This window comes from Amblyomma mixtum, chromosome 2 (genome assembly GCF_055824585.1).
Source record: "Amblyomma mixtum isolate Tamu chromosome 2, ASM5582458v1, whole genome shotgun sequence".
Classification (NCBI taxonomy): domain Eukaryota; kingdom Metazoa; phylum Arthropoda; class Arachnida; order Ixodida; family Ixodidae; genus Amblyomma; species Amblyomma mixtum.
This window is the reverse complement of record NC_143013.1, coordinates 73,753,081-73,776,424: the sequence shown is the minus strand read 5'-3', so window position 1 is coordinate 73,776,424 and position 23,344 is coordinate 73,753,081. Positions and strand designations below refer to the sequence as shown.

Here is a 23,344-nt window from a genome sequence, read left to right as displayed (position 1 = left end):
CAAAAAAGAGCGCTAGCTTTGACAGCGTTGCACCTGATGTATGAAACGGAGTATAGTCCTTCGTGACCAGGTGTCCATGTTAGTCTGTGTGTTTGGCTGAGATTGCCAAGTAGGTGTGTTGCTCTTGAGGGAAGCCTGCCATTAAGAAAGTCTCGGCAGGCTTGTTGGGAGTCCGTTATAACGTGGGAGGACTCTCCTCTTTGGTCTTTGTGTTTGATGGCGACAGCTATTGCCAGAGCCTCTGCAGAGGAGGGGTTTTCTGCATAGATAGAAGCTTGGAGAGCCGGTTTTAGTTGGTGTTCAATCGCAGCGACGAGAGAGAGATGTGGGCTAGCCGTAGCGCTGACAACGGCGAGTGAACTCTCGCGATCAACCATTAACTGCCACCTGCCAGGGTGGTAAGGTGGGTGCGCTGCCTATCCAGTGTCCAGGACGCACTCAACGTTACAGACGCACGGCCGCCGCCGTTCGCCACTGCGAACCGCCTGCCTATACCTTAGGCGTCCGTTCCGGCGTTTCGCAGCATCGCCGTTGTCCCTCGTAACCAGCAGTGGACACTTTAGTCGCGCTTTAATCTGCGATACCAGTGGAACGGGAGCTTGGAAAGCACAAGGAAGGCGCATAACTCTTGGAACAGTGGACACCTCAGTCCTGCTTTAAGCTACGTGGCGGTAGTGACAGATGTGCGCTCGTTGTGCGAGAAACGCGGCGCTGAAGCCATAGGCCGGCAGCGTTCATTGTGTTCATTGGCGTTGGCTTTGGCCACGTTTTGCACTCCAATCATTTTAAGGAAAGGAAGTAGAAGCTTACCGTTGCCGCCGTCTAGATGATCCAGGAGTGCGCGTCGCTGAAGCAGAGGCTAAGCGCCGCCGCCGAGAAGACCCTGCCGTTCGCGCGGCCGTTTCTCTCGCTCGCAACGCCTCCCACGGCTGTGGCAACCTCGCGAAATACTTGCATAGACCTCTTTTTTGAGAACCAGGCATTGGGGAAGCAAGTCGAGCAAATATCCATCTATTTCTCCGTCCTCAAAGCTTCCTTCATGACAATCGAGAACTGGTAGTGGAGTGTTTTTTGAAGAAGGAATATGTGTGGAAAATAACAAGTTGTCTGTAATTGTACATGCATGTCTTGCTCGATGATGATGAAAATATTTCGAATTTTTTGCCTCAATCTATCGAAAAGCTGAAACAGCTGATGAGCTGCGCTCGAATTTCGCATTAGGAAGTAACGTAATCGTCAGCAATTTTTTGCAATGGGAGCCGTGTCAGGGATTTTCTCCGGATTGAGCATTGATTCAATTGTTAGTCCGCAGGTGTGAGCGAAAGAGGCACTTTTCTATAGTTTCTAATTCCCCCCCCCCCCCCCCCCCCCCCGGCAAACAGCCCACTAGACGTTTTCCACTTCAGTGTAGAAGTAGTTGACGAGCTTGTCCTTTTGCGAGAACTCAGTGTTCCCCTTGATAATGCGTCTGCGTGTACATGTGCTTAGCGGGTAGTGGGCAAGCTTTCCTGAGCTCTTTGATAACAGCAGTCGCTAAACTCTCAAAAGAACCCGTGGAACGTAATGTGGCGCTCCGTTTGAGCTGAAATTCGGAGTTCAGTACGGTGCCTCGCTCCGTTCGTAAAGTAACGATGCATCGAGGCATTTTAGAGTTAGTAAAAGAACTATAGAGTTTAGCAGACTGCCACGCCACTTGCGGTTTTCAGAATGCACGAAGCTGTCTTGCACAGCAACTTCAGAAGCGCAAGCCAGGCGCAAGTTCAGGGTCGTCCGTGCCCTTTTGCGAACAGTGAGGCAGCCATTAATGAGCAAGGTTATAATTGAACTTCACGGCTAACTTTATAGGGCGCCTCGATAGGAGCGCCGATCTTATCGCGGCACCCTATGGCTAACAGAATGGTGGCGCCATCTGTTGATAAATATAGTAACAAATTCCCGGCAAAAGCGGCTTAGTTTTCGTTCATTTCCTTTCCTTCCTCCATGAATTCCTATGACTGGTCGATCACAAAATGAACAAGGGAGGGGAAAACCTCAGGTTGCTTGAGCCAACGTTTCGACAAGGGGACTTGTCTTCGTCTGGGCAAAGCGTTCATCATTGGCAGGGATTAAATAGGGCCTTCGCTCCGAGGAGGAAGGCCCCGGGGGTGGGGAAGGAAAGTGGTGTGAGAGGGGATGGGTGTCAGGAAGGGGAGGGAGGTGAATCTTGATTCGTTAAGCTGCAATAGTGGAAAAACTTATATCCAGGGGGTGTGTAATGAACAAAGGCTTTGAAGGGGCTGCGACGGGCGGTTGGCGCTGGATGAACCTGAAAAACTCAGATAAGAGGATTAGTCAGCGTGGTACAAGGAGGTATTCATCGAGGTAGTCGAGGTATTCGTCAGAGGGATGACGTCGTAAAAATGGCGTTACAAACAGCACTGGCATTTCAAAGGGCGGGAGTGTAAATAATAAAAGTCGTTGAAACTTCCTGTTGGGCGAGTTGGTAGTTCATCTTGAAGTAGAAATGTTATAGCGCAAACGAAGACACGGACAAGAGAGACGAAACACCCTCACAAGCGCTTGTGTGTGTGTTTCGTCTCTCTTGTCCGTGTCTTTGTTTGCGCTATAAACCCTTCTACATCAAAATAATAAAAGTTTGGTTTGGTTTACGGGGTTTAACGTCCCAAATAGACTCAGGCTGGCTATGAGGGACGCCGTAGTGAAGGGCTCCGGAATTTCGACCACCTGGGGTTCTTTAAGATGCACTGACATCGCACAGTAAACGGGCCTCTGGAATTTCGCCTCCACCGAAATGCGACTGCCGCGACCGGGATCGAACCAGATTCCCGGCGTCGGAATGAAAAAAGTGATCGGGGACGTAATTTACAATTTTCTCTGCAGCGGACTCCGCTTTTCACTCAGAGGTAATGTCAACAATCCCGAAGACATAGCCTTCGGGTCTACTTCAGGTCTCTGTCAGTGTGGAGCAGCTTCTTATTTCCGTTGATTTTGCCTTTAGTGTCACTTAGACAAGATGGGGGAAGTCGGCAGCTGTCAAGGCTGAAAAGATTGCCGCCACTTGGCTTCTCTGCTGTACCCGGTAATGGGTTTGACGTTGGAGTCGAAGTGTGTCGGTTTCTATGGCTATTGGAGGACCCTTCAAACGTGCCCCGTAAAGAGTGCTTTCGGCAAAGTGAGTCGCGTGGTCACATGATACAGGTGCAGCTGCCCTATGTGTGGGTTTTGTTTGCCCCCGTGGCCTGTGGGAGAGAGTTGCTGCAGCTATCGCTGTCACAAATCTCCACCCCGGACGAAAACGAGAAATATAGATATACCCTGTTTTGAAGGCGACACCTGCTGACGCTAAGGACAAACGATAGATTATCGAGATAGATTATCGTGTTTTAGCGACAAGACGCTGCTGTCACTCAAAACGGAGCCTTTTTAAGCTAGAAACGTTCAAAAGATGAATTGCAGGTGTCGTCACCCGCGGCCACCTCCGCAAGTTATCCGCTGTGCAGTGAATAAGAATTTTCACGCGGATCCCTGAGGCTGAGCTACACCGCCGTTCACTTCCCAACGGTGATCACGGTGTCTTTTCGGTGTACACGTCACGAGTGGGAATCGATTGGCGGAGTACACAATAGATGGGTTGAGCTGGCGGAGGGAGTACGAACATCCCATTTATAACGGCTCGGCCAGTCTGAAACGGGCAGGACAATACTCGAATGGGTAGGAATCTGACCAGAAAGTAGCACGCACAAGATGGTAAACATCCCGCCAGGAATCATAGCCAAGATATGCGTCCCACCTATGCCACGGAACATGTACCCCGAGTATAACAAGGAAAGGCGACAACATAGGGCTAAGGCCTAGGAGAGGAAGATGAGGGAGCGTCGCGGCAGACCTGGTGGCTTATGCAGACGCGGCGTGCAGACAGCACGGGGCGGCTGTATTCGCGGTGGTCGACGGGACAGGAATACCAACGGTAGCGGCTTCGAGCCGCACGAGAGATGCCAACGCGGCGGAACAGTTGGCGATAGCGCTCGCTTGCGTCGGTACCAGGGCCACGAAGAGTTTAAGTGGCAGCAAAAATGCAGTGAGGAACTTCGGGAAAGGAAGAATCTCGGAAGTGGCCAAACGCGTCCTCGAGGTGAGGCCGATAGAATGTAACATAGAGATCACCGGGCGGCTGTAGAGCAGCCCTCCCGCATAGACATGAAAGATAGCTTTATTTCATACCACGAGATCACAGGACATTATAAGCTGAGCAGGAGGGTCTATCCGCCACCCGATCGTTCCCTCGGAAACGAGGAGGCAATTGCGGCGAGAAGATTACAAGGGGGAAATCATATAAGCCCCTTCTGGGTATACATAACAATCTCGAAAGAAGAGAAAGGCCAATATTGCATAATGTGCGGGGAGAGGGGCACTCTCGACCACGTAGTATGGGAATGTGCTGGCAGCCCGGGTGCCGAGCAAAAGATAGAAGATAGGTGGTGGTGAAAAACATTTATGGGAAATTAAGTTTTTTACAGAAAGGTGATTGGGGTAGGACCCTATTGGCCCTTTCCCCTTACAATACTGGGTGGAGCCCCTATTCCGGTGCCCCATTGGCAAGCAACGCCGCCCGCGTCCGTTGAACCAAAGCCTTTTGGCTCTTTAGGTCTTGACAGCCGACCATGGCCGCCTCCCAGTCCTCTCTGGTGGGGTTGGGGTTGGGGGGGATAGATGGGTTTGATTGACACGCCCAAACCATGTGGAAGGTGTCAGCCACCTCCCCACAGAACTGGCACGCGCCATCAAAGGATGTATTGAAATGTTTAAGCACCGCCGGGCACAGTACAGTGTTAGTGAGAATTTTGATGAGGAGGCGCTCGTCAGCGCGATCCAGACCCTTACAAGGGGCCGGGTAGCGCCGGTGCTCCTCCTTGTAGTAATCGATATGTTTGAATGTAAGGGCCAGATTGTCTGATTGGGAGTACCCTTCCAAGGACATGGAGATAGCCCGGGGAGAGAGTGCGCGGGCGGCCTGATCGGCCTGTTCGTTTCCCTGGAGTCCCTGGTGACCGGGGGCCCATGCTGCGGAGCGAGGACCCCGCTCAACAGCAACAAGCCATCCGCCTGGCGGCTGAGGCCGTGAAGCGACAATGTATCTTGACCAGACCTTAGTTTGTGAGGCTTTTGAATAGGGCTCCCTTAGGCCTGCGTGCCGGGAGGTCCAAAAAGGAGTTTAATTTCGGTGGTAATAAAAGTTTTGATGATGATGATGATGATGATGATGATGATTGGCGGGGAAATTCTTAGATGCAATTTTTTCGCAATAAATGCGCCTTGCTGCCGGACAAGTACCTCCAAACCAGAAAGAGACCAAGAATCGGTATTCATGAAGAGCGAATATTGGATGCAGTTGTTATCAATATTGTCAGTATCTCTTTAAAGCAGCGTTTCACAGCTGCACGGTGTCTTCAGTGGCGGCTTCGCACCGAGAAAGAGTGGGAGGAGGAGAGGGAGAGAGAGACAACATTTTCCGCGCGTCACGCTGATTGGTCGGAACGCTCGACGTCTGTTCTCAGGTAAGGCGGACGTACAGCGTGACGAGCGCAGCGAGCCGTGACAGAGCACGACCGTCACTGCGTTTGTGACCGCGCATCCCTTACCCCACACCCATACCCAATAGCTGGCTACTGCACCTGACTATTTCTAACAGCCTCAGCAAATGAATTCGCTAGAACTTACTGGCAGCGGCCTAAACACGACGGGAGTTAAGAAACACTGCGATTTGCATTAGCATTTAGCCCCACACTAGCTGGGACTGAAATTGGTTTGGTTTGGTTTATGGGGTTTAACGTCCCAAAGCGACTCAGGCTATGAGAGACGCCGTAGTGGAGGGCTCCGGAAATTTCGACCACCTGAGGTTCTTTAGCGTGCACTGACATCGCACAGTACACGGGCCTCTAGAATTTCTCCTCCAAAGAAATTCAACCGCCGCGGCCGGGATCGAACCCGCGTCTTTCGGGTCAGCAGCCGAGCACCATAACCACTGAGCCACCGCGGCGGCCCAGACTGAAAATCGTATTGCGACAAGCGTAAAAGGCACATTTTTTTCGTTATTTTAAAACACCATTCAAGTTTAGTTAGAGACCACGCCGTGTCGGGGTCTGCGTCAGCCCTCCGCGTGGGACATGTGTCAGCCTGTGCGCGCATAAGCGCAATCGGAGACGAGAGTCGCTGCAAGGTGACCGTGGTGGTGGGGGGGGGGGGGCACAGAGGGAGAGGGAGTATCGGCAGCCGGTGCTGGGTGGCGGGCGGTGTCGTGTACGCGAGCGCCGGAGCGTCTCTGCGATGCGCCATCCTGCAAGCGACACCGGCCCGACACACGCGAACCCGTGCGACCGCCCCGTCGGAACGCGCACGGCCCTTGGGAAAGCAACTGCCTTTTCTGTCACGCCACCGCCATTTCCTGAGGGCGGCGTGGAGCGCAGTATTGCCGGCATTCTTACCACCTCCGCGTGCAAAAAAAAAAAGGGAGAAAGAAAGGGCGGAGAGGCAGAAAAACTAAACTAATTCCTATTAGATTTGCATTTGCTTTAGCGCTCCAAGCAATGACCTATCGTGAACCGTGGTTGACACGCTTATGCCATCATCAACCTTCGTTCGCACTGTCCTTTTCCTCCCCTTCCCTTTCCCATATGTGGAGTAGCAGGCCAGGGCTATGTCACCACCGGCCGACCTCTCCACCTTTTCCTCATTAAAATTCCTTTCTCTCCTCTGTGCAGTTGCCTCTCCGATCACTCTACGTAATTTCTGTCACATCTCCTTAACGTACGTTCCTTGCAAGCTTCCAGTTCTAAAGCATTTATTATATTCCTAGAGCGCATGGCACCTTGACAAAAGCTCTTACTTTAACGGTAGAAAACATTGTTTCAGGCCAGGCTTCTGATGTAACAACTTTACGAATTTACGACAGACCTCCACATTAATCTCAATTGATTCTTCTTTTCAAATCGACATCATCTTCCTAGTTTTCCCTTATGATTTCAACAGCGTTCCACATCAGCATTTAATGACCAAACTTTCATTCCTTTGAATCGATCCCTTAATATCGTCATGGATTTATTGCTTTGTTTTCGACTGCTCGCAACACACTGGTCAAGTACCTTTAATGCATTAGCAGCCCCATGGGGACAGAATGCATCGCGAATCATAAAATTCGCACATTGGCTGGAAAGAAATGACGTCACCAGACGAAGAGACGACACTTCCGGTAAAGCCATGAACAAACCACTACTGCAATAGACGATATGCGAAATGCGCAGCGCCATCTCTCGGCGCTCCGAGAACTAAGTCCTCCATGCTGGCACGGTACAGAAAACGAAACCGCTGCCCAGCGTTGGGTTAAAACGGCTGCGCTTCGTTTGAAAAGTAAAATGCCGATGCAGTGTTGCGCTACCCTCTCCACTGTGAAAAGACACTACGATGCGTGCCAGAACTAGGTGCGTTCAAGCTTTTCACTTTTCTATTTTTTTTACTCCGTCCCAACGTTTTAGTAACACAAAACGCCATGCGAGGTATCATGTGTCAGCACGCGGATCAGTGCGCAGCTTTCGCTTTCTGCGCTGATTTTTGACAAATCTCTCGAGGTGATTTGCGTTTAAATTAAGATAAGGACCACAGCCTTTGTTGTCTCTGATCAAAATTAGAAGCCGATTTCGTGCATTTATCAACTCTCCGGTCGGGCGTGAATATATATAGACGCATACTTGAACAACGTAATAGAGAAGGTAATTTTTTTGAGCGAGCCAATCGCTTGTGCCGTGGCGAAATAAGTTCACTCGAAGAACCATATGCCGATTACTGCTTAGTTTGCTACGTGTTCAGTTAAGTTTTTTCCCGTGTTCAATTAGTTTTAGAAGGGCGAGCAAACTCTCTGGACCATATACGCATATGTTATGAGCGTTAAGGAGTCTTTGTGAAGCAATACACCCTGCGTATAAAAACTGAGGTGCGAATGGTTTATTTCTTGAGGATTCTTATACCTTCGATATCTGCGGCGACGAAAATCTAAAAAAAAAGAAGCGAATAATATAGCTACTTTATTATGAAGGAGGGACGCATGTCTAAGCTAGAAAGTACGTGCAACAGTGTTCTGAAAACGCTTCAGGCCATCAGATTTTATTATCGTTGTGGCAAGCTCTAACAGCTTGCTTCGCAACAAAGCCATTTGTCCAAGTTTGGGAGTACGCTAATTAAGTTTCGGAAGCAACCGAACATGCTAATTTCGCCCCTGCACACACAGCTTGACCAGCGTATAGAGTCCGTGCATGCACCTACAGCTGTAACATCTTTCTCTAATCAAGCCGCCGCGGTGGCTCAGTGCTTATCTGAAAAAAAAAAAAAAAAAAAGCTGCGTCTTTGCTTACAATATTTTGAATTATATGTGCATGCCTACTTTCCTCTTGTTAATGTCGACTGACTGCGTCTTAAGCAGGACGCGGTTTCAACGAATTGTGGCGAAAATCAACCGACGCCGGGCTCTGAAACGGTGACGTTGAAAACCGCGGATGCGCATTGCACATTACAGTAAAGGAATCGAATTACGCAGCTGGTCGAGGTTCTTGTGATTATACTGCAATGCACGAAGCTCCTGGCGTCGGCGCAAACGAAAGTTCGCACTGTCACAGAAGTTTGTCAACACACGTGCGCACTCACCGCAAAATAACCGCTCGCTACCCTACCAGATGAATTCGCGTCCGCCTGGGAATAAAATAGCCATGATAATGCGTGATGCTTGAACTGGTGCTTTAATGCGAGCATTAAAACGACAACAGCACACGGTCACGGTTCGACTTTCCAACCCACTTTCGAGTGCGGATTATTGCGATCATCAGCGCCAGACTTCAAGCGAAGCTGAGGATGCGGTAGGAGTAAGCTGGCGCTTATTGAAAGCACCTACATTTGGTCGAAGATCATCTGTGAAAACAACGCAGCAGCTGAAGCTTGCCTGTTGAAATTCCACTCGCAAGAAGAAAGTACGCATAGCAAACAATGCACCAGCTCGACGAGCTCGACCGCGCCAAGATTGAAACCGGAAGTTGTGGGCGCGGTGTTGCCAGACCGCCAAGCAATTTCGCATATCGTCTATTTACTGCCCTTGCAAGCCTGCCCTCAACAAAACGTCCAGGTTTCGCTTCCCAGAACCTCCTTCCTCCTCCTGTGCGGAGATGCTTGCCGTTCAAGAGGCACTTTGCTTAGTGGCCGCCGTTCCCCTACTACCTACGGCTCGCATTGTCATCCGCACCGACGCTCTTCAAGTCATACGCCTACTACGACGCGTCAGTCGCACCCCAGGCATTTGCCAGGACATCCATCGTCTCGCGGCACGCATCCCGCAGCCAATCCGAATTGAGTGGGTCCCGCGAGACCTCCTGAGTTCGCAAAGTCGTGCAGATTCTGCGACCCACCTTGTGACCCCAACTTCGTCTTCGCCTCGAGTCCCAACACTGAATGACACCACCCTCCTTTTAACAAAAAAGGAACACCTCCGGCCCCGCACACGTGCTCTAATCCCTCCGTGTGCGGTAACCCTCCCCCGTGGTTTTACCCGTGCAGAGGAGGTTGCGCTTCGGAGGATCCGGGTAGGGGTTGCCCTAACTCCAGCCGTTACACGAAAGTGGCCGCAATTTGAATGTGTATTTCCCCGCCCCGGGTGTCCAGTCTGCAAGAACCGAAATCTTGCGGCCGACATTCACCCCCTGCCGTGGGTTTGCCCGGCGTTGAAGCCGACAAGAATTCGGCACCTGGCGGCAGCGCGTCTTTCGCGCGATAATAGTGTTTCATACACCGCTTGGACACAAGGACCTCATCATCATTCACTGCTCGATTTCATTAGATCAGCGAACCTTTACTCATTTATTTAGGCATCCTCATTTACCATTACATACCGTTTTATGCCCTGAGGCAATCAACATCGCATTAAAAAAAAAAAGCTACTATTGCCACCGCGTAATGGAATTAGATGATGCTGTGATTTTTTTTAACAATTATTAAGGATTTTCTTAACAGCACATCATCGTCTATCCGTCTCTCTAAGGACGGCTGTGTGCTTTACCGTCGCACATCTACTTCCTCTGACCAGGCACTGCTGCAGCGAGACCTAAGTCTTATGGAAACATGGTACTAAAAATGGCTGATGCAACTCAACGTTGTGAAATGCATGCTTATGCACGTATCACGAAAGCACGCAACCTCAGTTGTCCGTACTTATTAAACTTTAAACCCGTTCTGAAGCAACTAACCTAGTCATAGAAAATTCAAAAAACTTCCAAGTCACTCGGTTTCACCAGCAGATCCCTCCCGTTTACTCCTCCTCGCATTCATAAACGCCCCTATGAAACTTTCATCGATTTTAAACTGGAATGCGACTCTGCAGAGCCCGCATAAAGTATATGTAATTAATGTTCTGGAAGCCATTCACAGCCGTGCGGCCCGCTTCATTTCAACCCACTACGACACCCCCCCCCCCCCCCCCCCCCCCCCCCCCCCCCCCCTTTGCGTGTCTAGTATCAAAGGCCTCCCTGACCTTCAGCCAGTGGAAGTCGATCACAAAAAACTTGCATTATCCCTTTGCACAACAACCAAACTCTTTCTCACAGCCGCCACTTCGAACTTCAAGCCGCAGTTTTAATTCATTGGGCGTTCAGTTTCTGCATGGACACCTTAAGGCTTTCAATATGACCTTTTTTCTCAACACGACTGCAGTATATGACTAATTACTGGAAGTTGCTGGACGCGGAGCACTTAAATTTAGACATGTATAAACAACACGTCTGAAGAAATAAATATAATGGTTTTATTTTTCGCGTATGTAGCTATTATTTCGCGAATCTATTTTGGTGTATCTGGCCGTTATTCTACTTGGTACTGTCACGCCCACTGTATCGCTCCCGCGCGGTTAGAGGGAAGTGAAAGTGTATGCTTCGGTCAACACGCATGGGAGAAGTCTTGAATTAAGCGTGACATGCAGCATCCTCTGAAGCAGGGTAACCCAAGTAGTACCGAACATTATAGTAACCTTATGTGTTTTGTAAGCTATAGTAACGTTACATCTTGCGTTTGAAGGTTAGGTTAATGTTAAAAATTAACAAATAACTCTAAATGGTGCATGGTAAACGTTGGTCTGGGGGGTAGGGGAGGGAGGGGGTGGCATTTCGCCGCTCTTCATATCAGGAATGCATCGTCTGGTGGCGCCAGAATGCAGTGCGGCACAGTTCTGAACTAGGATGGAGGGGAAAGGGAGGGAGGAGGGGTCATTAACTTTTTTCCCAGATAGTACATACGAATCTGACAGGTTTCTTGAAAGCAACAAAGCACAATCGCAAGATTTTCTGCCATACCACCCACGTGACCATTCGCGCACTTATATACAGCCGCCACGACATCTAGGAATTGCAGTTCTTTCACAGTCGATGATTGCGATACAAACGATAACAGTCAATAAACCAGTAAAACTTTCAGTGTGTGTGGAAAGTCATAGTACAATGCAGTTATAAGTGCTAAACTTTTCATAAAGGATGTCATGGGACACTGCCACTGTCAGAAGCGAGTTGCCACCCCGTGCGTGTTACGGCTGACAGACTGAAGATATGCCATATATATATATATATATATATATATATATATATATATATATATATATATATATATATATATATATATATATATATATATGAACAGCCTTGTGTGTACCGCTGCTCAACACAGTGCGCAGTCATGAATTTTGCATAGACCAAGTGTGCGCTGTCTATGGTCGCACATTGTCACAATGCTCTGCCTCTCTATCTCTCTCTCCATGTTCCATTTACTGCGTGCTTTGTCAGGCCTCTTCGTCTGTTTTCATTTCAAGGTTGTCAAATTTGCTCTGACAGCGTCAGAATCGGGGCCCAATGTACCTTTGTTGGCAATCTCGCTTGAAGGACATTTTCCTGATTAAAGAAAACACGGTTCCAAATCAAGACATTGTTCCCGGAGAAGACTGTAATCACGCGCTCCTTTCACAGCAGCCTCGCGAGCTTCGTGCTTAGAGTCGATCTCGACGACGTAGTGGAAAGACGAAACGGTATACATATACGCCATTCAAATTAGCCGAGTGGAGGCATTACAACTCGTACGACAACGCGGCGTAGGGTTACGTCCCTCTACGCTACAGGCGCCCTTTATCGACGCCATGTCGAGCTCCTGTGTACTATACTCATATAGAGGGATGCCATTTCCCCTAATGAGCCGAGTCAAATAGGCGCTCAGGCACGAATATAACACCCACGCGCTCCGTTGCCTGGCAAGGGGTAACCTGATGCGCCCGTGCCAACGTCGGCGGGCGGCAAAGCGTGTGGGCTGGAGCGAGCCTTACTCTAAGACGCGGGTTCCCATTATCATTTTACACCGCGGAGCCGGCGCTGAAGATGCAGTCTCCGAACGACGCTTTGCGAACAATGCGACACGAGCTGCAGGCTACACGAGAGCGCGTGGGTCTATTAATCTGCCTGAAATGAAGGAGGCAGCTGGGGCTTCATTTCACTTACCTGACTGCGGTGTTCGGTGTCATGTCTCCTGCACTCGATGCATCCAGCATTCGGTAGGTGATTACGCTCCCTGGCTGAATGAAGCGGCGTATATTAGAAGTGAAAATCTAAAAACGACGCAGTAGGGGAAATTAAAAAAAATTAAAGGGGCATTGGAAGACTTCACGGTCTTCGACGGAGTTTGCGAGTCTGCTTGAGAATTAGTCTCCCATGTTGCGCATTAGGCCATCTCATCTCCGCTACGTAACTTGAGGAATTCATTCTAGAACGCCTGTTCGCGACATCTCAGAGATGAGAGCTATACTTGATCATCTACGTTGTGTAAGAAAATTACTCCAACGCCGCCAGCTCTGCTTCCACATGTTCTCGCTTCCTTTTAATCATTACACGGGAGCTCGGGGCCTACGTCTTTCATAGCCGAATTCGAGCACCATGGAGCTTGATGCATTGGAGAGGTTTTCTTGTTCGGCACCGATGTCAATATTTTAGAAACCCCTTTTACGTCTCATTTGCTAGGACATGGCAGTGCATTTGTTGAGCTGTAATCGAGATTAATAACGAATAGAAAAAAAATTCAGCTTTTTCCCATTAATGAGGAAATGGCTCGGCTGAAAGGGAGCGATTAGGAGGGAATTCAGACTGCGTGTTACCTCAGTAACCGATAAAAAAGACGCGTAAGTAACTGCAGAATTAGGAATTAGACTCAATTTAAACCTCGCCAATCAGCAACGCTTTGCCCAGAAGACGACTGCGCTTGTCTAAACGTTGGAAAGCATCCTGAAGCTTTCCCTTCCCTTGTTTACTTTGTGAGTGTCAAGAAACCACCTGCCCACCCTCTCTCTACCATGGGAATTATTGGGAGAGGCGAGAGAGAGAGAGAAACAACTTTATTGCCATAGATTGGCGGGATTTAGGGCAGGTGGGCTTGGTGTGGCCCCCAGGCGGGGGCGACTTCCTGGGCCCACGAAACGAGTGCCAGTTGGATGCTCTCGTCTGGCCTTTTGGGGAGTTGGTTCCATCCCTCCTCGGAAGGAGCTGGCAGTAAGATTCGAGGGGGCGGATTTCCCGCGCAACCCCAGAGGATGTGCGCCTGGGTGGTGGCGATTTCTCCCTGGTTGCAATTTTGGCAGACGGGGTCGTATTCCCCGTCTGTGATGAGTCAAAGTCCAGAATGGCTAGAGATGGAGTGTGTCTGCAACCTGCGGAACAAGGTGGATTGCGCTCGATTTAAGTCGGGGTGGGGAGGCGGGAACTGGGGTCTCATCTCTCTGTGGAGGTTGGTGATTTTGGCAAAGGTCTGGGGAGCCTCGGCAAGAGCGTCTGGGTCCGTGGGGCCGGCCGCCCGGTTGGTGAGTCCTCGGGTAATTTTGGATCGAAAGGTCGTGGAGCTGACGCAGATTGGACGAAGTTGACGATGAATTGGGGGGAAGGGGGAGGGCAGTGGAGCATGGTCAGTGCTGAACAGTGTACGTACCAACTACTAGTTCAGGAGGATCCTGATGGTCGAAAAGGAAGCCCTGCAAGGCCGACAGGAAAAGTTGGTCTTTGCAGCAGCACCCGCTCCTTGTCCAAGCGGCTATCAACGAAACGGCGGTACGTACGTAGATACAGGATAGTGCGCAATGAGAGTACGAGATTTAAACAGAACTTTGAAAAGACAACAGGCGACGAAAAGGCGAAACAGGGTGATGCAGATTTCTGAAAAACAAAACGTCATAGAGACATAATCATGCTTCCATTTTCCTTCGTTTTAGGCAGTAGGGAGCAAACAATGAACACAAGAGCAGCGGTCAAAAAATGGCGTGGAAGGGAGTGATGGAAGAGAAAAAAAAAGAGAGGGAGAGATTGTACGAGAGGAAGAAGAGGCAACACCCAACACGTTCCCGAGGTCGCGCGCCCGTCTGTGTGTGTGTGTGTGTGTGTGTGTGTGTGTATATATATATATATATATATATATATATATATATATTTATGCGCGTGCTGTGCTCGTGTCACATGATACCGGCGACATAACGCAATACAGATTCGAAAAAACGCCCACTGGCGGCTCCGCAATGCAGATTCGAAAAACACGCCCACTGTCCTGCACGGGGTCTCCGGTGGCCGGCCCAAGTGCAAATCTTTCTCCTGTTTGCTCCGTCTCTTTCGCTTTTCCATTGTTTCTTTCCTTTCCCACAATTTAGCTATTGTTGATGCAGTCTAAAATTTCTCTCCTTTTACTCTTATTCTTGTTCCTCGTTAATGGTTGGCCTTTGATTTTCCGTTCCCTGTGAACGAGAAACGAGAGAGAGAGAGACAAAAAAGAAAAGAATGATTCGAGAAACCGGAGTCGCGCATTCGCTTCTAAGGCAAACGGAGAACACCCTTTCACTCTCTCTACCCTCCTCTCCCTTTTACCCCAGCGTCCGGACTCTGTGGTGAAACCCAAGTTCGGAAATTAAAAGGCCCCCTATCGGGTTGCCGGTGCGCGCGCCTGTCTCCTGTCCCTGGCGCGCACTTACCACGCATGTTCTCTAATTAAAGGCTAAAAAAAAAAAAAAAACTTCCGCTAATGCCGGAGGACAAAAACAAAGAAACCCAAGAAGCCGTCCAGGGAGACAGAGGAGAGAAAGAGAGAAATAAAAGGACAGGCAGCAATGATCAAGTGTGCACCCCATTATTGGAAGAACTCAATCGCTTTTCTGCTCTCGTTTAAAGTCCCCATTTACTCCACGAACTCAGCCTGCCACAACCCGCGTACGTAAATCTAGTCCAAACCAGGACATTAGACAATTGATGAAGTTTTACCTAGATATTTGTCTGGTTGTCGGACACCCCTAAGGCACTTGCGGCACTGAGGTTCTGGCCCCGCCCGACGGAACCCACTTTATTCTTCCGTTTTCGCTTCCAGGTTGGTTGGAGTTGCTGAATCGTGGTTCGATTTCCCGTAATTCTGGACATGATTGTAGCGGTTCTGTACATATAGTGAGGTGTCCACGTCCTACTTACCGTCCTTCTCCCCACCACTGCGACCTGCAACTATGTTGCTATGGGATAACAGGTGCCGCGAAGCACAAATAGGATTTGTAACTACTTTTGTGCAGTTTCGCAACGCTTCTTTCAAAGAAGGAAACTATGAGATAGTTGGGACGTTATGAGGAACCCTATGTGCAGGGTCGCTGTCCCTTTATGCTTACTTTTGTTGTGGTAGTAATGCTTGATTGGTGTGTTCAACCAAACCTATTTTATCTGCCACACATGTACGAAGGCAGCCACACAGACTCAGCCAGACATATCTGAAGACAGGGAGCGATTTTCTCTCCCCCTATTTGGTATTAAATTAATTGAGGGTATCCCAAAATATATGCGAGAAGAAGGGTGGCTTATTGCAAACATTTATGCAGGTTGGGGGTTGGATGTGCGGCAATCCATACATTGTCTGGCTCCTGAGTGATGTGTGCAACGCTCTCATTGGTGGTTGTCGATGTGGTGACCCTTATTCCCTCGTGTGTGATTTGTGTTGGACGATTAATATGCATTTGAAACCTCGCACTGCTTTGACTGTGCCTTGTGTTGGATTTTTTTTGCCTGTGAATGCTTGATGCCCCGCTCAGTATCCCAATACTCGCACAGGCCAAGTTTGCTGTTTCGTTTTCGAGCATATTCATATGACCTGGGATCCAAAAAACAAAATAGTACCTGACTTTGACTCCACATCGAAGAGGCCAGAGTGATACTGTCACGAGACAAAACAAAATAACACTTGCTTTCACCAAGATAACATTTGCAAAAGGCCAGGAGGTGGACGGTGGAATATGCGGCAAAGAACACCTTCGACCCAAAACAGGAAAGAAACAATAACTAGTTAGAAATACGTTCGGCTGGGGCGATCGCCTCTGCGAATGCATTTTCTGGATGGAATTTGCTCGGGAATTCATGGTGGTGGAAAGCAACCAGCAACGTCTGGGTTGGTGTTTCTTGGAGCACTCCTGACTTGCGAAGTGTACCACAATAGCGCCGGAAGAAGCCGTGCGGCTGTCACGTACACATTGTGTCAAAAGTACTTATGCCACAGGGTCTACATTTCAGTCGTATATCTTGGAACTTAGGACGTCTATGAAGCTGCCAAGTTTCTCAGTGTGTAACAATGATACTTCATATGCCCTATACTACACGCCTGAAAAACAGACTGAATATCCTGGAAACTTTTGACCCACCGTGTACCTCCACGTCATGTCGGAACAGCTCCCGAGAATGCAGTGGGGTTTCGGTTCCGGTGTTCGGATCTAGTTTTCACGAATGAACTTGTTCGGATAGCGATAATGGGTCAGTGCTCATATATGCGGAATTCGTTATTCTCTACTTTGCATTCATAGATCCCTAGAAGTCCTCGTACCACTTCTGGCGCAGCGATGCAGCGGTTAAGCGATGCGCCACTGCCCTGCGCTGGCAGGTGCTGCCATCAGTTGAGCTTGTGAGACCCAGGTTGCACTTCCCGAGCAATCTCTAGCTACCATTTATTAATTTAACTTCCACCTGCAATGGTGGACCACAAAGCAGGCTTCAGAAAAGCAAACGAGCGAACGAACGAACGAGCGAGCGAGCGAGCGAACGAACGAACGAACGAACGAACGAACGAACGAACGAACGAACGAACGAACGAACGAACGAACGAACGAACGAACGAACGAACGAACGAACGAACGAACGAACGAACGAACGAACGAACGAACGAACGAACGAACGAACGAACGAACGAACGAACGAACGAACGAACGAACGAACGAACGAACGAACGACGGCTAATTGCAGGGAATGTCCCCTGCAACTGCTAACGCGATAAAAAAATCCACGGGTCGATGGAGTCAGCCAGTACATCAGCCAGTATTGCCCTCAGCCTAATCACTTGCTTCATCATGTCACTGAAGTAGATGGAGAAGACGATCAGTGGCGTAAAGAATTGGTTGTGCGATGCTCTAAGAAATCAAAAAGCAAACGAGTGAAGCAATGACAACAGAGCGCCATACTTTGACACTTGCATTTTATCAATTTACTCATCTAATGCAAAACCGAACCACAGCCAAAGCAGATACCAACCTTGGATCCTTATGACAGTTTCTCGCTGAAATGAGCGGACCAATTGCCCCTTCATAATCTCGGGACGGGAAATTTTGGAATGTTTCGGCGTTGGCTTCGCAGCGGGCATTTGGCGAGCACGGGAAATAAGCGCATTTTATGCATGATAACTCCCACACCCCAAGGCGATGAGGACACATCTCGAGCAATCGTGCGCCGCAATAAAACGTCCTGAATTCCAGTTCAAATGGTCGGAACTCAAAACCGGCGCGCTTGTTCATCCCCGCTTCCAGCCACCACGCGTCGCCACCCGCTCTTCTAGTTGCACCGGAAGCCGTAGCAGACGACGCCGCGGCGAGCGCAGCGCCGCCAACATCCGGTCCGCTTCAGCCGTCGCTGCATCGTCGGTTCGCCGCGCGTCGTCTGCGTTTCGGGCGGCGCAAAAATCGAGCGGCCGCCGTCGCGATGGCCAGCTGTGCTTGTCCCGTCGTGCAGTGCGTGCCGTCCTGTGCCAGCCTTGTCGTGCCGTACTAGCGTGCTTCTCCTTTTGCTTTGTTTGTTTGTTTTCCTCTCGACGTGTGGTGTTCAACGCCGCCCGAGGAACGCCGTAACCGTCCGCGGAGTGAAATGAGTGCCGGCGCCGCCGGAGGCGACAAACCGTCATCGAAGCGACGCCCCAAGCACCGCCGACCGCCACCGCAGCCGCCGCCGACAACACCGACGACAGTCAGAGTGAAACCGGAGCCCGTGGACGACATCAAGGTAGGCAGACATTCGGGAACGTTGTCAACAGCAGCCCCCTCACCATCCTCCTTCAGAGCGACTTATTTTACTCGCGCTCGGCGCACTTCTCCGGTAACGCGCTGCTGGGATCAGCGCGAGAACTGCTGGATGTGGACGTGCTTGCAGCTGGGTGATGTGGTGCACGTGCGCATTTGCGGCCTGCCCTCCTCCTCTACCAACCCACAACGCTCCTTCTCTCCCTCCCCTGCGCGCCTTGACCGACCAGGCAAAACCTTCAGTACAGGATTTTCTTCTGTCCTCACCCATCGCGTACTAAACAAGTCGACGAATGAAAGTCACCTGCCAAAATAAGCTGGCGAATTTGCAGGCTAATGGGGGGGGGGGGGGGGGAAATGTGTGAAGGAGGGAATGTTGTCCTGAAATACTTTCCTTGTTTTGGCGCAAGAGCGACACATGCTGGCTAGTGTACAGAATATAGAGTGAGGTTGTAAAGGACAACCTCTCCCGGTGAAACGAATTGAGTTTTGGGTTCTGAATCTTCATGTATTCTGCTGTAGCAGGGGTGGGCTGGAACCACTACTCAGTGGTTCCCGCCAGTGGGCCATGTCCCGCGTATTAGCTGATGAAGTGTGTCACCTTCGTTCCAGAGAGTGGTGCGGCGTAGCGCATTTGAATCGATTCGACACTGCGCTTCAGTACGACGCTCCTGGGCTTGAATCTACTCTACTCCCACAGAGCTTCATGGACCACTGATTTTTGCTCGGAATGTTCATTTGCTTACTATATGCGATGAACTTATGATAAGAATCTTAACACTTGATTGATGTCAACCTAAAGAAAACACAATGTCGTCCAGGTTCGCCAGAATGGAAATGAAATCAGAAAGCAATGTTGTATACATAGCCGTGCTCAGGGTTCTCCATTGCGAGATTCAAAGCTTCTTCAAAAATCACCAATTCCTCTAGGCGTGCTTGAGGTGTCCTCCGGGAAACGAGGCCGTTACTGCGCCTTGCCTTTCTTCAATAGTGAGAGAAGCCAACAGTCACCGAACCCGGAGCATAGGCGATGCTTTTTTTTTAATTTGTGGTTTTGAATCATTGGGGAGTGGTTGTGTAATTACTGTATGGCTTAAAAAATTAATAAGAAAGCAGAAGAAGAAACCACATGCCGCAGGTGGGGTCCGAAACCATGACATTCGAATTTCGCGTCTGGTGCTCTACCAACTGAGCTACGGCGACGGATGTCCAATCTTCTGCTTTCGGGGGTAGTTGGGGTATTCACGTGACGTTACAGGTGCCATTTTGTTCTCCAGCGCGTAGCTTCATCAGTGCAGGCCGGAAGGGGAGGAAATAATCCCATTAGACACGCCCGCAGCCTTTCGCAGTGCTCCACATACAACAAAATGGCGGCCGCTGTGACGTCAGTGAATACTCCCATATATGTGTAGTGTAACCGAACCTTGAGAGTGTTCACCAGCGCCGCCCTTGTCCATAGCATGGGTTCGGATCCCACCGGCGGCATGCGGTTGTTTTTTTCTTCTGCTTTCTTGTCAATTATATTTAAGCTATAAAATAATTACAGTATTAATCTGCAGTTATTCAACATCACAAGTTAAAAAAAAAGATAGAAAAAATCATCCCCTATGCTCTTTGTTTCGGTGACTGTTGGCTTCTGTCACGTATGTCATAACGATCTCCTCTTTCCATTCCCTTGTCTGCTTTCTTCAAAGCAATTTCAGTTTTTAGTTGAGTTTAGTTTTATGGGTTTAATGTCCCAAAGCAACTCAGGCTATAAGAGACGCCGTAGTGGGGGGCTCCGGAAATCTCGACCAGCTGGGGTTCTTTAACGTGCACTGACATCGCACAGTACACGGGCTTCTAGAATTCGCCTCCATCAAAACGCGGGCCGGGACCGAACCTGCGTTTTTCGGGTAAGCAGCCGAGTGCCATAACCACTGCGCCACCACGGCGGACAATTTTTAATTTTTATCACCCATCCTAAGTTACGCCGCTTCACGGCTGTTGCCGCGGTGACAGTGGGTAGAGCGCTCGGACACTTAGCCTGAGTACCTGGGTTCGAACCCGGCGGCGGCGGTCGCGTTTCGATGGAGGCGAAACGCAAAAGGCGCTTGTGTGCTGTGCGATGTCAGCGCACGTTAAAGATCGTAAATTTGGTGGAAAGGACACGGCGCAGTATCTATCTCTCATATCTCGGCGGACACCTGAACCGCGCCGTAAGGGAAGGAAGAAAGGTGGGAGTGAAAGAGGTGCCGTAGTGGAGGTCTCCGGAATAATTTCGACCACCTGGGGATCTTTAACGTGAACTGACATCGCACAGCACCCGGGCGCCTTCCTCTGAAAATTGGTTTTCATGAGAGGAAAGGCGCAGTAACTGTCTCACTTGACGTTGGACACCTCAACTGTGCCATGGAAGGGAGGAAGGCAGGAGCGAAAAAAAGAGGTGCCTTGTTGGGAGGCTTAGGAGTCCTCCAACATGGAACCTCTTTCTCTCTTCCTTTCTTCACTCCCATCTTCTTCCCTTCCCTCACGGTGTGGTTGAGGTGTCCACCGAGATGTGGCGCATTGGCAGCGAACCCAGCGTCGGTGTTGACCCGCAGCAGAGGTCCCGAAAATCGCAGACGACATCACCGTGGTATCAGGTGAAAGAGGCCGCTACCAGTCAAGGATTGCTAGCCAGCCTCTAACCGCGGGACGCGCAACTCCCCGTCTCCAATGCCTGCGTGCCCGGGGCGGGGATAAACGTATTTTATGATGGAACTAAAAGTTCAATCAAAGAAAGGAAAAAAAATCAGAATGCACGTAATTAAATCTGCTTGCGCGCTGTGAAGGCGAAGGCATTAGTGTGTCATCGTGAGCGTGAAGGTGCGGGGAATTGAACCCAGGACTTTCTGACTGCGAGGACAGCAAGCAACCATGGGCCGCATAACCGCATTGCTTCTTGGCGAACAAAGGTGAACCTTGTATTTGCATTGCCTTGCGACTGTATGTTAATGAGTAGGTGTATCATTAGGAAAGAAGGGAAAAATTAAAATGTAAAGGAAATAAAAATACAGAAAAGTGGTCCTTTCGCTTTCAAAGCACGTAAGTAGCCATAAGTGCTCTCCGTAATTTTACCAAACCCGCCTCCGGTGTTCGGTACATAGCTTGCGTAGAAGCGTCACTGTCGGTAGCTGCTGCACTTTTCGCCACTCTAGGCGAGTCCGTAGACCCCCGTGTCTTGACGCTGAGCCAATTTAACTGTGGTGCAAGTTCCTGTACTTAAATAAGTTCCGTTCCGCGCGCAACACTCGAAACACGCTGATTGAAAGCTGCCGAGTGCGGTGTCAGTGGCCCGAGCCTGTACACTACGGCGCACTTACTAACGTGGCCGCGAACGCCAATTATTTATTGAAATCTCCGAAGGGCGGCAGGGCTGTGTCCATTTGGTTGAAAACCTGCAGAGGTTTTGGTAAAAATTCTCTTCGGAGATGAAAGCGTTGCACGTAACGTTTTTATATGCTGTAGCTGCTGCTAAACGATTGGTTGTCAGGATGAATCAATTGATTTGATTCGGTTTCAAGCGGTTTAACGTCCCAAAGCGACTTATTCTATGAGGGACGCCGTAGTGGAGGACTCGGGATAATTTCGACATCCTGAGGTCCTTTACTGTGAACTGACGTCGCGTATATAGCACACAGGTTTCTAGCATTTCGCCTCTATCGGAATGCCATGAATGAATGAATGAATGAATGAATGAATGTTTACTTAGAACGGGAGGCTCGAGGCCGTTTGTTGGGGAATTGGATTGTTAAGGAAGGCAGAAATAGGGACCTGTTATATACACTGCGGGACGTCTTGAGTGGTAATGAAACGAGCAGTAGCTGTCTCACTTCTCGGTGGACGTCTCAACCGCACCGTGAGTGATGGGAGCAAGGAGGGAGTGAAAGAAGAAATAAAGAAGGAGGTGCCGTTGTGGAGGGCTGTTGGTGGTGGTGAAAACATTTGTTAGGAAGGGACAGGTGGTATGTTTGGATCAGCCCATATAAAGACCTTTTCAAAAAGAGGTCCATGGGCGCCGCCATATTGTGCGCTGGGCTGTGCTCGTAGTACAGGAAAGAGTTCGGCACGAAGCTCCCCCACATTTCCGGCACTGCCCAGAAAACCGGTTTTGCGGGGGTCTTGAAAGGGACCGATCCTTACAAGCACTAGGTGGAGGTCAATAGTTTGGGACCCCAGTGGTTGTGGCCGCCGCCCGGGCGCGCCCGACTAAGGCTTGTTGGGCCTGTAAGTCGTGACAGCCGAGCAGGGCCGCCTTCCAGTCATCCCGGGTTGGGTTGGGGATGGGGGGAATAGCCGGATTGGAGGGGCAGGCCCACACCATGTGATATGTGTCCGAAGACACCGCTCTACAGTGCGGGCAGCTGCCGCTAAACGGAGGGGTCAAAATGTTTTAGTGCTACCGGCCACAGCAATGTATTGGTGAGAAGGCGGAGAATAACCTCGACCATTTGGCAATCCCTGTCGCAAGCTAGCCTTCAACTTGACTTGCAGATGCCATCATCATCATCAGCCTGCCTACACCCACTGCAGGGCAAAGGCCTCTCCCATGTCTCTCCAATTAACCCTGTCCTTCAGCAAGGCGGAAATTTGGGTGAGTGTGCAAGTATTCATGATTTTGTCTTCACAGTGCAAACGAAAAATGGGACAGAAGACGCAAGCGTGTTTGTGTCACTCTTTCGTCTCTTGTCCCGTTCTTGTTGCACTCTGTACAATATCATGAACCCTATCCTGCGCCAGTTGCGGCCACCGAAATCCCGCAACTTCTTAATCTCAACCGCCATCTGCCGCCCCCTGCTACGCTTGCCTTCTCTAGAAATCCACTCCGTTACCCTTAAGGACCAGCGGTTATCGTGCCTTCGCATTACATGCCCTGCCCAAGCCCACTTCTTCCTCTTGGTTTCGTCTAGGATGTCATTAACCCGCCCT

The 23,344-nt window shown here is 49.9% G+C and overlaps 2 protein-coding genes and 1 pseudogene across 4 annotated transcripts in view; 2 read left to right on the top strand and 1 right to left on the bottom strand.

Annotated features, from left to right (window-relative positions):
* The window catches only part of LOC149359746 (uncharacterized), a 33,381-nt gene extending 32,438 nt beyond the window's left edge, over positions 1-943 (bottom strand). The window contains exon 1 of one of the 3 annotated variants that reach the window (XM_089569130.1): positions 811-943. The gene's annotated coding sequence lies outside the window, so the exon portion shown is untranslated. The remainder of the gene's footprint in view (positions 1-810) is intronic. The other 2 variants (XM_089569129.1, XM_089569131.1) reach the window with 2 other exon arrangements.
* LOC149359745 (uncharacterized) overlaps positions 1-5,151 on the top strand; it is a 49,624-nt pseudogene extending 44,473 nt beyond the window's left edge.
* Positions 5,152-17,961: 12,810 nt separating this feature from the next.
* LOC149359743 (uncharacterized) overlaps positions 17,962-23,344 on the top strand; it is a 143,875-nt gene continuing 138,492 nt past the window's right edge. Inside the window, exon 1 of the mRNA XM_089571873.1 lies at positions 17,962-18,377. Coding sequence (XP_089427999.1) covers positions 18,243-18,377 — 135 coding nt within the window. The 5' untranslated portion in view covers positions 17,962-18,242. The remainder of the gene's footprint in view (positions 18,378-23,344) is intronic.